The sequence below is a fragment of the Canis aureus genome, chromosome 4, assembly GCF_053574225.1.
Source record: "Canis aureus isolate CA01 chromosome 4, VMU_Caureus_v.1.0, whole genome shotgun sequence".
NCBI lineage: Eukaryota > Metazoa > Chordata > Mammalia > Carnivora > Canidae > Canis > Canis aureus.
The window spans coordinates 7,520,414-7,536,539 of NC_135614.1; the positions used below are offsets into that span (position 1 = coordinate 7,520,414).

Consider the following 16,126-nt stretch of genomic DNA (forward strand, 5'->3'; position numbering starts at 1 on the left):
TGCCACCTTATTCAGGACTCGATACTTTTGTCAGTATTTCCACCAGGGAGTAAGAAGGACAGCAGTAGGAATTATAGTTTAGATGAAAACCCCTCTAAGAATCAATGCCAACATGGATCAGGCCTTTGTGTAGGGATTCGCCCTTGACCAGGATCTAACTGCACACTGAGCGTCCATGATGGGACAGTCATTTTGGGGGCATGTGGACCACTCACTGATTAACTCTATCAGCTTCTTACACCAAAATAAAAGATAACCTGTTGATTCAGGTTACACACTTATTCCCTGAATTTGGTGATGGGACAGTGGTGATTTTAAGGCAGTTCCAACACATTTAAAATCAGTTCCTGGGAAATAAAAATTCATCATGGAAGGGAACAGGGAAGTGAAAATGAAAATTAAAAATAACAAAATCCCAATTTCATGGCCCAGTGGTAAGATGTTTGCAGAGGATTTTCAGGAAATAAATGAACCAGCTAGAAGGAGTAGCATAATAGGAACGAGGGGGCTGATTATCTCAAGAATGCAGAGAAACACCATTCTAGCATCTGTAGAATTTGGCTATTATGTTTTGATGTTAACATGGTATACCGTAGAAAGAGCGATGACAGGGGTGCCTGGGTGCCTCAGTTGGTCAAGCAACCAACTCTTGATTTCAGCTCAGGTCATGATCTCAGGGTGGTGAGATCCAGCTCCATGTCAGCTCTGTGCTCAGTGGGGAGTCTACTTGGGATTCTTTCTCTCCCTCTCCCTCTCCCTCTGCCCCTCCCTGCTGTGTGCATGTCTGTGTGCACTCTCTCGCTCTAAAATCAATCAATCCATAAAAAAAAAAAAAGAAATAGCAATGACATTGTTGGACTAGTTGACAATTCCCCTTCTTTTCCTTCATCCAGTGTTTAGTCAAGCCCTTGAGTGCTGACAAAAATACCCATGGGGTTTCAGGCAAAAGCTGTGGGATTTTATCCTATGCACAACTTAATATATCTTTGAAATATTTGCTCCGCTCAGCATGTATGGTACATGGCCACCTAAGAAAACCTGGTTCATATGTAACAAGTGCTAAGATCATCTTCAAGGCTTTAGCATTATTGAAAAAATTGAGGGAGTTCAACAGTTGGGCAGAATTTGAGAAGACAGTGAACACAAGAGGGAAGTAGAGCTAGCAAATACAATCACAGAAACATTCAACTTCTCTAAGTTCTAAAAAAACTAAATTAAAAAGAGGAGGTAATAGTTTACCTAACAGATGAAAAAAAATTAAGATAATGTTTATTGGAGCTACCAAATTTGCAACAGAATGCCCCTAATTCTACTGGCCCACGCTACCCCATGAAGGTTGAAACCATTATGCTCAGATCATTTAAGCTTGTAATGCCATTTGGAAAGCACCAGGTCAGTATGTTCTGTGCGTCACAAGAAAGGTATATTCACTTTGGCCAGCAATCCTACTTCTTGGAAAGATATCCAAGTAGAGAAAGTATAAACATATACAAAGATTTACTATAGTGTTGTTTATAACGCTCCCAGCTTGGAAGCAATCTAAACAGTCAGTAGAGGCGTTGTTCGATTACAATATAGCCACTGCTGAAATATTATGTGGACATTAAAAATAATTATGGTAACTGAAGGAAATATGAACTCTTGCTTGTAACTCTTTGGTCAACATTTATGGAATGTGTATGGTTGTGAGGCACTGTTCAAAGCATTGGGGTTTACAACTGAAGTCTCTGACCTCGGTAAGCCCCAGGTTTAATGAAAATGTTAACATATACACAATTCAACTAATCATGTTATCAGGTTAAAACTACAAGAAGGGCTAGGACACGCATCTGACTGCCTGAGTATCTACTATGATCTGCGAGGAGACGTGACATGAGCCGAGTTTTGAATAATTCTTGAGATGACAGAAATGAATACTGTATACTTATTATGATACAAAAGAAAGGGCACACCAAAACTAAGAGTCTCTTGAAAACAGATTTCTAAGTTCCCCCCATCTTTTTGAATTTTAAAAACATGTTAAAAATTATAAACCACTGGCCATCTGAATCTGAATGCCTAACTTCACATACAAAACTCTGAAAATGGTTCACATATATTCTAACTTCTTTGAAAAAGAACCAGATGAACCAATGAGATCAGCAACTCTTTTAAGATTTTCCTGGCATATTAAAGAACATAATCGATAGCAACAGGCTAAATTCTAGCCCTAGTTTTCTGGAACTTAAAATATTTAATAAAAACAGCAACTTTTTAAAAATTAAAAGTTAGTGATTCAGTAATATTCTATGTGGTACATTTTTACACTGTAATTTATAATGCTTCCTATGTTATTAGTAAGAAATTGATCAGTTATGTTATTCGTTATTAGTAAGAAATTGATCAGCAGTTTTAAGGTGCCTGAAAAAATAAGATTTTTGCATTAAGGAGCTTGAAAATCTATCAGTGAAAAGGTGATCAGGGCTTTAATGAATGACTATTCATTGGTAGGTAAGGTGGGGTGTGAACAGTAAAGCAGGCCAAGGGGGTGGGGTCTGGATACTCACATGTGATCCCAATCTTATAGAGCTCTCTGAATTTTTGATTGTAGCCTTCTCCAGGAACGTAATCCCCTAGGCCAATGGTGCTCAGGGAAATAAAACAAAAATAAAATGACTCGAGGAAGTTCCAGTCATCCTCCAGGATGGAGAACACAGCGGCTGGGATGAAGAAGAAGCAGGACACAGTGACAAACCCAAGGAGAACGGCATGGACGATGGCCACCATCTGTTTGGAGAAGCCCCAGCGCACGTGGAAGTAGAGGACAGGCCTGCGGGTGACGTGGATGGTGACACGCTGGACCACTGCTGTCAGGAATAGGAGGGTGAATGGAATCCCGATGACCGAGTAGATGATGCAGAAGGCCTTACCTCCATCTGACAAGGGCACGGTGTGGCCATAACCTGCATGGAGGAGGTGAAGAGTAAGAGGAGGGCAGTCATACCTCGGGTCTGATACTTTAAAGGCTCGATCAGAATATTTACTGCAAGTACCTGGGTGGCTCAGCCGGTTAAACATCTGCCTTCAGCTCAGATCGTGATCTCAGGGTCCTGGGATGGAGCTCCACTTTGGGCTCCGTGCTCAGGGGGGAGTCTGCTTCTCCCTCTCCCGCCCCTCCCCACTGGTTTGTGCACGCGCACGCTCTCTCTCTGTCTCAAATAAATAATTTTTAAAGAGTATTTACTGCAATAATTCAACAGAGGATGTCATTGCCCTTGATGAAATCTAATTAGCTCTTCCCACCACACCCAGGCCTGGTTTTGAATTCACTGTCAGGCTGAAATAGAAGCTCTGGGTGCCAAGGGGCTGGCACCCATTGTCTGAGGCCAGCAGGGCAAACCCATCAGAGGGCACCTACTTCCCTAGGCTGATGTACCCCACCCTCATTCCCCCCACCCTGGGGATCCTCGTTAGTACCCAGACATCAGTCTACACTTGAGTCCAAAACAAACTACTCGTAGCATGTTCTAAGAGGGATGGCTGAACTGTGGGCACGCGAAGGAGACTCCAGGAAGATACAGACATGGCAAAAGAACATGAAGGTTAAGGCATACCAAGTCTCAGGAGTGAGCATTTCTTTTAAAAATATTGTGCTTGGCTACCTGGCTAAATGGCATATTGAGAAACTATAACTCTTCCCCCCTTATTATTTCCAAAGGCTCTAAGATGCCGCACATTAAAAAAAAGACATTAGGGCCATGGTCAAAACATGTTTATCGACTTTCCATGAGGTTCGAGTCCTTCCCCAATTAAGCCATTCAACAGACTATCCAACAAATGCTGGTAAGAGGGAAGCCAGCCGGCAGAGGCTCCACATACTGTTTTTAAAACTTCACGTCCACGTACTGTTTTTAAAATTTCAGGAGGACTTGACTTCATCCTCCGTTTGAACAAGTCAGTTCAGGAAAAAGCCAACAAAATGCTTTTTTTTTTTTTTTGGTGAAACTAGATGCTGAAGAAGCCTCACATATGTGATGATGATTTCAAAACCCGATTTCTCCTACATATCTTCCTGAAAAATAAACAACTCTGACAATCCTTCTGCTCCAGACCCCCAGACTCTCAGCTTGATGGCAGTTACTGGGGTAGGGCCCAGGGCCAGGTGGTCAATGAAAGCTTCCTTGTGATCCCCACGCACAGCATCAATACGACAGTCAGGTGGCGATCAGCCAGCCCAGGGGCACTCGGGTCATGAACGAGGTATGGGGAGTCCCAGAAATTTACAGAAATTGTTTGCAGCATGTACATCCACACGTGCAAGATTCCGGAATCTTGGATTCTCAAAAGAGTTACGAACAGTTGTTCTGAGCATCAAGTGCCTAAATCCATGGGGCCCTCGCACACCCCTGCTGCTCTTGGTGTGCCATGTTGGGCTCTGGGCACGGCTAAGGGGGAAGTGGGCAAGTCAGAGCATCTGGAGAACAGGAATGATGGGGATGGTGAATGATGTTCCCGCCACAGAAGGAAGCAAGAGAGAGTCCACTGTTGCTGGTGAAGCCTGAGTAAAGCAGCCACCTCACAGGAGATCAGGGCCAATCCCAGCCAGAGGAGAAGCGAGGCCTCAGGAGAGATGTTCTTGTGGCCAGAGATCTCTGGAAAGGACATTTCACTTAACCATAAAAAAGCCACTGGGAAATGACCACAGTTTTGGTTCTGTGCCTGTGTGAAAGTCTGAGGAGACCACAGAGCTCAGGCGGAGGTGCCAAGGGTGACTTCCACCATGGCAGGAATTTTGGAGAGAAGATGTAGGATGGGAGGAATCAGATGGACTCCGCAAAAGCCTGTAAGTCTATCCCTTTATTATGGTTTTTGGTAGTATTTTTATAAATTATCTTTTCTAAAAGTAGAACACACCAATTTCCTGCGGCCCACCTCTTCTGTACCATCTGTTCCAATAAATCACACGATTTCAGTTCTAGTAGGAAAAAAAGTAAATAACCATCTAATTTTAAAATATTTTAGGATTAACTTCTACTATCAAATGACAACAGCTCTTTCCATTAGAATGTAAACTGACTTTCCATTGACTAAAATGTTATCTCTGAGCAATGAAAATAATCATTACAAGACTCTAAACCTCCCCCTGCAGTAATGCATTTTTATGCCAGTAATATGTTCCCACTAAGAGATTTAAAATCACCAACGTGTAGATTATTCACTGAAAGCCTGTTTCTTCTCCTGATGTTACATAAATAATTTCTGCTAATGTAAAGTGTTAAATTTACATTCCTTTGGTATTGACCGTACTTTCGGTGCAGGCCTTATTGGGAATACTACCCTCTATGCAGAGTGCACAGCAATTCTTTTGCAGATAGCCCTTAATGCATCAGATGGAAACTTTCAGTGATATTGAATTTTAATGAAGTGGTGAATAATTTACTCAAGTTCAGTCAACTGAACCCCTAGATAAATCACCAAGAAAAGCTCATATTTTAAAATCTTATATTAAAATCCATTACAAAACATGAAGAATGTAGCAAAATAGTAATAAGCCTTACATATTTGGTGTTCTTTCATTTCTTACATATTTGGTGTTCATTCATTTTTCTAAGGCTATTCATACAATTTTGGGACATTGTAAGAGCATAGGTATAATAGGGGTGGGGGGTTGTACTAAGGATAGTGTCCTCGGAAATAAGAAATACTGCTTCCCAGTTGGCTCTGACAGCAACAGTCCCGACGCTGTGCTAGCTAACATCTAGTCTGGGGCTATGCCATGGTGGATCTGGGCCTTCTTGTTTTTCTGGTATTTGAGCCCTCTTGAAGTCCAAGACAGGGAACCTTTGTGGGCTCCTCTTCAGATCATTAGAGCAAGTCACCCACAGGCAACTTCCTCCCATGTATCAGATGTTTTTGAGAGAGGGGTAGCCTACTGCTTATTGTGTCCTCTTACTGTGACTTTGCACATATAATAAATATTGTCATTTATTTACATTATTTAGTATGATAGAGTACAGCATATACACTTTGAATTAAGTTAGCTTGATGCCTGCTTAAAAACCATCTATAAAAGAATCTCAATCTCTGAAATCAACACCAGTAGAGATACTGAAATAAATTACAGTGTTTCCTCTCCTATAAAACAGACTTTTGGGCAGCCTGGGTGGCTCAGCGGTTTAGCACCACCTTCGGCCCAGGGCATGATCCTGGAGACCCGGGATCAAGGCCCACGTCAGGCTCCCTGCATGGAGCCTGCTTCTCCCTCTGCCTGTGTCTCTGCCTCTCTCTCTCTTTGTGTGTGTCTTTCATGAATAAATAAATAAAATCTTTAAAAATAAAATAAAATAAAACAGACCTTAATCTGCAATCCTGAGCTTTCACTTATTTGTTATCTCTTTCCCATTAGGCCATGAGCCCCTGATGGGAAAATCATGTCCTCTGCTATGAAGCTCTCCAGGGCTCCCATCCATGGTGCTATCCAATCCACAGAGAGCAAGAATGCTGGGGTTGTGACTTCAAATCTGGGAGGGCCAGAAATTCACTGATTGGCAATGAATAGGCTTCCGGTCACATTGACTTTGCTACTTGAATCTTATCATTTGCTTGGAATAAATTTTTTTCACAGCTTCAGTGTGTGATCAGCTTCTATAGACACCCTGCAACAAGTCTTCATAGCTCCTTGTTTTACAGCAATACTTTTCAAAGACTCACACATGGGATAAACTCTGTTCATCCCCTCCATCCGGATCAACTAGAGGATGGGGAACGTACAGCTTCTCTTATTTTGCTTATTATAGAAGTTATTTACAATGGAGCAAAGACTCAAGGGGAGTCTAAAGAGGCTGAATAGAAATATTGGCAAAAACTGAAAGTGGCCATTCTGACAGATGGTCCATATTAACACCCTGCATTTAAAAACTAGGAGATCCCAGCAAATGGCCTGGATGTCATACATGGGAGCACCTTGCACTTTTTGCAATGAGAGTTTCACCCCAAAACAGCAGTACTGTAAAAGAACAATCAGAAGTGTTAACTTTGGCAAGGAGCGCCTGCCACACATCCATCACTCTGGTTCTGGAAAGGATGAAGGTGAGCTCAAAACAACCAAAAAAGAAGCCTCCTCTTGCTCATGGTGCATCTTCCCTAGCACTGTTTTCCTATTTAGTTTTAAGATTTTTTGAATAACCACTTTTTAGCTCTAGATTTCAGATTATGATTCTTTTTTATTTTTTCATATTTTTAGAACTCTTTTTCCATCTTTTTAAGTTGTTTTTAAAGATTTACTTATTTATTTTAGAAAGAGAAAGAGACAACATGAACAGGAGGAGAAGAGAGAGGGAGAGAGGGAGGGAGGGAGGGAGGGAGGGAGAGAGAGAGAGACCCAAGCAGACTCCAGGCTGAGTGTGGAGCCTGATGCAGGGCTCGATCTCACCACCCTAGGATCACAAGCTGAACCAAACCAAGAGTCAGATGCTTAATTGACTTGCTACCCAGGCTCACCCTCCGTCTTTTTTAAAAGACATATATCCCTGCAATGTCTTCTCTCACACTAGCCTCTAGTGATTCTTGTAAGCCAAGATCACCTGTGAAGCCCTGCTTCATAAAACTGAAATTAGGAGAGAAGGGAGTGTGCTGAATAACTTTTTCAAACTACCCTCCCTTCTGCCGTTCCTGATGAGCAGGCAAGCAAGCACCAGGGTGACAGCCTGGCTTTCCGATCTGCCTTGTCCTCCTGTGCAAGCCTAACTCTGTCAAGGTACTAACAGGGCCAATCATGTCTTTCAGTGATAATCTGGTAACACGCACAGGAAGATACTATAGGTTACAGTAGTACAGCACAGGGAATAGTTGGTCAAGGGCATTTTTTCCCTACGGAAAAAGATAGCTAATCATCTCTACCTTCCCAAACTCCAGCTTTTTCCATTGTACCATCTTTTGAGCACTGTTATTTAAGGTCTTTATTAGGTTACTGGAGGCAGGAAAAGGTTGCACATGACCCACTACCCGATATGAGGTTATAACCAAATTATGTCATATTTTTAGTACAGCTTTCCCAGAATTCTGAGCAGTCACATTTCTTGTGGTTTCCACAGGAAGGAACAGGCAAAGCCGGGAACACAAACTGGGTTGAAAAATTTCAGTGGATTTTGGGCACAGCAGTTGTCCCTCGTCATCTAGCATCTGGCCTTGGGGGTCACCAGGGCAGCAGCAGGGCAGAGGCTGAGAGTCCGAGAAAGCAGTGCTTGGGGGTGTGGGCTCCGGATTGGCTGGGTTGTATATGAAAGGTGTGCTCACAGGTAAGCCCTTCATTATCTAGGACTGGCTAACCCTGGGAAGGGTGGTTCCTTTAGCATCAGCAAGGCTGCAAGAGGTCAAAGCATCAAAATAAAAAAGACGTGATACAGGAGAGCAAAGCAGGAGCCCAGTCTGGACAGGCATATAACCACACCAGGAAGAATCCAGTGACCTGGGTACAGGCACAGGGAGACGTGCCGGACAGCATTTCAAAAAAAGTCACAGAATGTGGTCCCTTCTATACTCTGGACTCCTAGAACCTTTACATTCTCCCCACACTTGTTACTTGTTAACTCTGGTCTTTCCTGCAGACCTGGGAAGAGTGTTCCAGAGAGAAAAGGAAGGTGCTTGGTGTGCAATGCCCCAGGCAGTGTGCCAGGTGTGCATAAGCACCATCTCCTTTCTTCTTCATACCAACCCTCTGAGATAAGCATGCCAGTCCCTCTTTTACAGAAAAGGAGACGATGTAATTAGTTTACCAAAGTTCTAACAGCAAGCATGTGAAGGAGGCAGATCTGAACCATGTGTTTCCCAATCTTTTCAATCTGGCCCTAGGGCTGTGGTGAGGAGAAATGAGGGAAAAATAGAAAGAGAGCTGTGGGCAATTACCCAATTCCATGGGAAATAACTGGAGAAATCCTGGATATTTCCAAAGAAAGGAATCCTCTGAGACAGATGAGATCCAGCACAATGACCGCAGGGCTTGGCTACCCCACGCCTGGGCTTGCAGAAACTCCCCAGTGGCCCCAGGCCAGAGCCAGGCTACCAGGGCAGAGCACTCACTCTTCCCCATCCTCATCCTCCACTGGACTTGAGAATTCTAGTTTTCTGATTCACTATTGCCTTTGCCTTGGGGTTCCTTCGAAGATTTCTTTCCACTTTTGATCTCACCTAAGTGAAATCCTCTCTAATCTACCTGACCCCAATTCCAGGAGAACAGGAGTCGGGGCTTATACATCCTCACAGTGAATGCAACCCACATAATCTCTGACAGGCATGATCACCTGTTGCAGAGAAGGCACTGCCATGGATGTGCCCCGGCATTCCCATTACCAGCTACTGCTTGACATGCATGCCCTTGACGGCACGGCATCCCCTCTGCACCCCTAGTAGACGGCTCAGCATACCTGCTCATGCCCATGCTCCCACCTGCCTGCCTGTCACACACAGACCCATCATCCTTCCACTGCTGGAACACTTGAAGGAAGAGTGGGCACCTGGGTGGCTCAGTGGTTAAGTGTCTGCCTCTGACTCGGGTCATGATCCCGGGGGTCCTGGGATTGAGTCCTACATCGGGCTCCCTGAATGGAGCCTGCTTCTCCCTCTGCCTGTGTCTCTGCCTCTCTCTCTGTGTCTCATGAATAAATAAATAAAATCTTTAAAAAAAATAGTTAAAACTGACTCAAAGTCTGAGCACTGCAGAAAATGGCACAGCTGAAGACTCACATATTCCTGTGTTTTTTATTCATTTTTATTTTCTCCTCACTCATTCCTGACCATTTCTTAGGAATTTTGGCAGCAGGACAACAAAGTGAGGCTAAAGAAAAGAACAGAACAATGGGTCTAGTTTTTCCTAAGGCCTCAATTTTTAGATGAGGCTTCCTGATCTATTAACTAAAGCAAATATTTCCTCTACCTGCCACTTCCCTCAGGTTTGCCTTTGGGTTTGACATAATGATCCTGCAGCCATGACTACCATGAGGTTTAAAAGTTACTATATTGGAAAGGCTTCCCAGTGATGCACTTTTAGAACAGGGTTTTAAAATTCATGCTGTAGGCATTTCTCCCTCAGCATGGATGCTGTGCAGACAACTCAGGATTTCAATTTCTTTTCCCTTGGGAACAGTTGGGCACCTTGCCCAGTGGAAGATGGACTCAAAAGGTAATAGAAAAGATGCTGCATGACAAGGAGAGAGAAGATACACCATTTACTTGATGCTAAGTTTCTACTTCCTACCCCTGCACATAATCAATATGGATCTTGCCTGGCCCAAAGCTTAACTCCAGACTAGAAGAAGCCAAAGTGGTCCCAAACTCTCACATGGTGTAAAGGGAGGGGTACCTAGACACCTGCTGAATCAAACCACATTTCCACTACTCCCATTATAGAGTCTCAAAACAGTGATGTCCCAAGGGTTCTAGAAGCTCTGGGTGGAATGGGAAAATCTCTACACCTTTAAAGGGAGAGGTTCCTGAAATAGAATTTATTTATTCATGAGGGACACACAGAGAGAGGCAGACACATAGGCAAAGGGAGAAGCAGGCTCCATGCAGGGAACCTGATGCAGGACTCAATCCCAGGACCCTGGGATCAAGACCTGAGTTGAAGGCAGACATTCAACCACTGAGCCACCCAGGCGTCCCAGGTTCCTGAAATAAAGTAAACATTTTCCCTTTCCTTTCCATCAGACTGTAAAGCCTTTAAGGCTCTTGAACTCTGAGAACATGGAGAGGAAGATGCAAACAAAAAAAAAGCCCTTTGCAATACTACGCTTGTAAGCTAAGTGGGGCTTAGAGGAACAGGCTGAGGAATCGGATTTCTAAAACTGAATCCTGGCTCTGCTTCTTACTAGCTGTGAGGCCCTCAGAAACTTTATGACTTCATTTCCTCATTTGTCAAATATGAGTAATACATCCTACCCTCATGGAGGGGTTATGAGGATTACATAAAATTATCCACATAAGCAATTAGCACAGGTGCCTGCATGTACAAAGTCCAACGAAGGTAAACTCCTCTTTTGATGCTGAAAATAAATAACTAATGGAATCATCTCGACAATATGTATGCTTTTTCAGATGGGGCCATAATGTTCCTAGGCACACTAGTTAGAAGTTGTCTGTACTCTCATCTCTGTTCTCTGTACACATTTGAATTCTCCTAACAGGGACACCTGGGTGGCTCAGTGGTTGAGCATCAGTCTGCCTTTGGCTCAGGGTGTGATCCCAGAGTCCTGGGATCGAGTCCCATATTGGGTTCCCTGCATAGAGCCTGCTTCTCCCTCTGTCTATGTCTCTGCCTCTCTCTGTGTCTCTCATAAATAAGTAAATAAAATCTTTAAAAAAAAATTCTCCTAACCTCCTTCAAAACCTCTTCTTCCACACTGATGCTTGAAGCAGTCCCTGATAATGACTGAAGACCTACCACCGCCACTCAGGAAACAATCTGGCATAGGAACTTTGTGGCTGCTCTGCAATTTGGGAGGCTAGTAATGACCCCCCCCCCCCCAGAAACATCCAAAGACTCCACCTCAGGTTCTCATTCCCTCCATTGTAAACTGACCCAATATGGTGGCCATTCACCACAGTCACCTTTTCATGAGGAGATACCAGTAGATTCCAATGACCAAAGGTAGTGGAAACTTCAGGTCCCTTCTACAAAACTCCTCTACCAGGTGTGCCACATTACAACAAAAAGAGGCACGAAATAGTTGTAAACTCAGGGCACTTTGAACTCTCTTAGGTCCTTGAACAAGTGGTTTGCCAGAGTCACTTTTCTTGAACAACACTATTCTTGAAGCTAGATTCAACTACCTTCTGATCAAATCAGGTGACAAAATCCTCAGGTCCTTCCTTGAGTGGCAGAGCACAGAACAGGACAGAGTCCTACGCCTTAAATACCATTATGAGGGATCCCTGTTGGCTGGGTGCACAAAGATTTTATACTCACTTCATGTAAGAGTAGATGAACAACATCTCTAGTCAATCTACATAACTTCACCACCAATCTTACCCATGAAAAACACCCCTAGTATTCTTTATGCTAATTAATGGACTCCCCGGTCTAGCTATTTAGGTACTTGCTGAGACAGACTTGGGAACGGAGATGTCTAATTACTTTCAAATGATAACTTTTGCTCCACTATTCCTAATTAGGAACTTCACCTGCTACCCCCTGTCCCTGCAGTGCAGATTCATCAACAAGAGTGCTAATTGTATTCTCTAGGTGCTAAAAAACAACACTTTCTTCATTCTAAGTGTCTGACAAGTGACAGACCTTTCCTTCTAGGGGATCTTGCTGCTCTGGGTAATGGCCCAACCCTTACCCCAAGGGGTAAGGATCTCCTTCAGAAACAACCATGAGTGGGGTCTTTGTGCTTGGAGGCCTGTAGTTGGTGTGTTAAATAAATAATATACAGATTAGGGATGCCTGGGTGGCTCAGCGGTTGAGCATCTGCCTTTGGCTCAGGGTGTGATCCCGATTCCGGGATCGAGTCCCGAATCAGGCTCCCTGCATGGAGCCTGCTTCTCCATGTCTCTGCCTCTCTCTGGGTGTCTCTCATGAATAAATAAATAAAATCTTAAAAAAAAAAGAATATACAGATTATGATTTGCTGGCTGAGGTGGCACAAGCCACCCATTCAGGGTCAGCAGGTGGCTCCCCCAGCATCCAAGCTCCTACTTGGGAAAGTGAAAAACCACAGGGTGGTTTTGATTGAAAGGAGCAGTTTTCATACATTTACAGAAAAGTCACAGATTTATTACTTATAGATCCCAGAAACAGACAGGGGGACTAAGCCAGAGGAAGGACAGTCCTTCATCCTAGCTCTTGAGGGAGCAAGTGATAGAGAGCAGGGTAGCAAACACCTATTACTTATAAAGTGGTTGGGGAAGAGGTCCCTAACTTTTCATTTTGTTCATGGGCTTGACTCAAACTGGTTACTTTATCTTTTTATTTATGTGTTTATGTATTTATTTAGGGAGCGAGGGGTGGGGCAGAGGGAGAGAGACTCTCAAGCAGGCTCCATGCCCAGCATAGAGACTGATGCGGGGCTTGATCTCACAACTCTGACATCATGACCTGAGTTGAAATCAAGAGCCACCCAGGTGTTCCTCTAAGTGGTTACTTTAAAAGGTGCCCCAGGAAAAGCAAAGTGGGAACATGGGGTAGGAGTTCTCAGCTCAGGTTCTTACTTAAATGTCCAGACTCTGGGTACAAGCAGGGTGGTCCTACTATCAAATGCCCGGGCAGCAACTCAAAATCCCCATTTTCTCTTCACAGATTTCCACAGGTAGAGCCTCACCTTTCTGCCTTGGCCCCAGAGTAAGGAATGTGGGGGGCAGGGCCGCCTGTACCCACCAAGGACACGGACCCTTGTTACTGTAAGCCGCTGAGACCTGGGGGCCATGTCACCCCAGCACCATCTTGCAGAAATTTCCCAATACACCAGGAAAAAATAAAAAGAAGGAGGGGGAGGTATGTGGGACGGATGATACAGGATGGCAAAACTGGGTGTGGACAGCTGGCCTGTGGGTATGTGGAGTACTCATTATATAGTTCTCTAATTTTGTATATATTTCGTAATCACCTATAATAAAAAAAAAAGTTGAGGCTTTGAAATGTGGATGTAAGAGCAACTTTTCATCTAGACAACCTCTGAGGAAGTTCAGGACTTTCTTTACTCCTTAAAATCCTAATTCTTACTTACAGACAGTACTAGAAATAGAAAGAAGGTAAACCAGAGCTCAGAGGTGTGGCACTTAGGTCTGGCACAGCCAAATCTGATTTCTTAATTTAATGCCATTCAAACCCATAACAATCCTATAATCTCCTTAGCTAGAGGAGCTGAAACCTCAGGTTGTTCTTTAACGGCACACACTCCTGAGCCATGGGCCTTGTACTGTACCCACAAGCACTGGAGACAGTCTCGGGTTTCCTCACAGCTTTTCCAGGGGTTTAAAGCAAATGAGCCACCTGCTCCTGTATGTGGGACAGAATTCCTAAAGGAGCCCAGGTCCACCTGCCAGGCTGGAGGGGTGCAGCCCAGGAAGCACCTCCTGGGCTTAGCAACCTGCCATCGATATGCAGTGATCCAGAAAATGCTATTTCCTAAAGGCTGTAGGAACTGCAATCAGCAACAACACAGCTCCCCACACATATGCTGAGCTGGACTTCCATCATCCTATGAAGCTACCACGGTGCACAAGGATTCCTTGAGAGCATGGTGCCAGAGCGAAATGGAGAACCGATAACCAACACCGAAAAGGCAAAGGGGCCCTCCCCATTTGGCATCGGGGCACTTGTGTTTATCGGCCCTGAATGGGATCACTGGGGGGGGGCGAAGTAGGGAGGATGGGGGGTGCTGTGCAGGGCAGAAACTCTCCCATCCACCTGGACACGGACACCCTCCTCCCAAGGGGCCTCACGACGCTCACCTGGCCCTCCACCAAGCAGCTTTGTCTGCTATAGGGTCGTTTTAGCCCTAAATTTCAACCAATGTTGAAACTGCACCCAGGCAAGGGCTTTGACAAGACCATTTATGTTTGCCAGTGAAGCAGCTGGGATCCTGACTAATTCTGTGACCAAATTTTCCCACTGCTATTTCCCTCACACACCAACCACCCTATGCATACACCAGCCTTGTGTCTACTCTTCATAAAGTCCGAGTCCTAACCCTAGAGCCTTTGCACGTGCTGTTCCCTTGGTCTTCCAGGGCTGGTACCTCCTCTTCATTCTGGACTCAGACTCAGCATCACTAAGTCAAGAGAAGGCTCCCAGGTCACCCTCTCTAAAGTAACTCCATTCCTCGGTCACTGAAACCCATTATCCTGTTGCAGTTTCCCGTGGCACCAAACATCATCTTACTCGGGTATGTGCTGACTGCCTCCCCAACCACGATGGAGACCAGGGTCTTGTTCGTCTCTTTTACTGCTGTATGCCTAAGTGCCTGGAAGAGCTGCTTTGCCAGTAAGGTGCACTTCCTACATATTTGTTGACTGTGAATCAGGAGGGTACCTGCTTGAGGAGCACAATAGAGCCCCCTGAGATGGGTGACAGTTTTATCGTAAAGAAAAGTAAAATGCAACAGCTCTTTTAGTCCTGTGGCATCACACGTGATTTTGCCTTGTACTTTCCCTGCACACTCTAAATATTCTACACTGAGCATAATTGGTGGTGGTGGGGGGGGAGGTGTCAGGTGATTTTAAACAATGCCCTGTCTGGAGATGATGCTAGAAGCAGTGCCCATATATAGACTCAGCCACCTCATACCCATGCAAAGGGGGTGCAGGGGTGAGGTGACTTTAGCTACTCCTGCCCACCCGCCAGATCTGAGGCCCAGTGGGCAGCCCACACCCATTTAAGAAATCCACGTCTCCATTTACCCCTCAAATGGCATCACTGTCTGAGGAGAAGACAAGGAAAGCAAAGCAGAACAAGGGAGGAAAGTACAGTGTTTAAAGGGAACTTACTCTGGGAAAAGTGCGGTACTAAAAATAGGAGCTCAGCAGAGGAAATGGTGCCCGATGGAAGGAAAAGTAAAACTGACTTCATATAGACACGAATTCCAGGGATGCCAGTGGTTGAGCGTTTGCTCGGGTCATGATCCTGGGGTCCTGTGATCGAGGCCCACGTTGGGCTCCCCACAGGGAGTCTGCTTCTCCCTCTGCCTATGTCTCTGCCTCTGTGTCTCTCATGAATAAATTTTTTAAAAATCTTTAAAAAATAAAAAGACACGAATTCCAATGAGTGTGCAGAGTGGTCCATTCTCTCACCCAGAACTCCAATCCAAGCCATTTAATTTCAACTAATACTTACACGTACCCCTGCCCCCCCTCCAAAGTCCCTAATCCATACATATTCCGAGTCTGCACCTCTCTCCTCAAACCCAGCCCTCCATTCCCACCCACCTAGCCATGGACCACAGCTACCTTTAAGCCAGCATACAGACAGACTGGCTCTCCCCGCCCCCAACTGCATTCTTCAGGTTAGAGAGCAACTCCACTGTCCACCCACCAGCCTTGGAGCAATCCCCAGCTCTCACGGCCTCACCCCTAGCATTTGATTGGACACCAAGGGCCACTGATTTTGGAAAAAAACATCCCTAATTTATTCTGTGATGTCTTAGATGAGGCC

General features: G+C 44.7%; 1 protein-coding gene across 1 annotated transcript in view; it reads right to left on the reverse strand.

Moving 5' to 3' along the window:
- KCNK1 (potassium two pore domain channel subfamily K member 1) overlaps window positions 1-16,126 on the reverse strand; it is a 42,797-nt gene that overhangs the window by 1,346 nt on the left and 25,325 nt on the right. Inside the window, exon 2 of the mRNA XM_077894476.1 lies at window positions 2,547-2,942. Coding sequence (XP_077750602.1) covers window positions 2,547-2,942 — 396 coding nt within the window. The remainder of the gene's footprint in view (window positions 1-2,546; window positions 2,943-16,126) is intronic.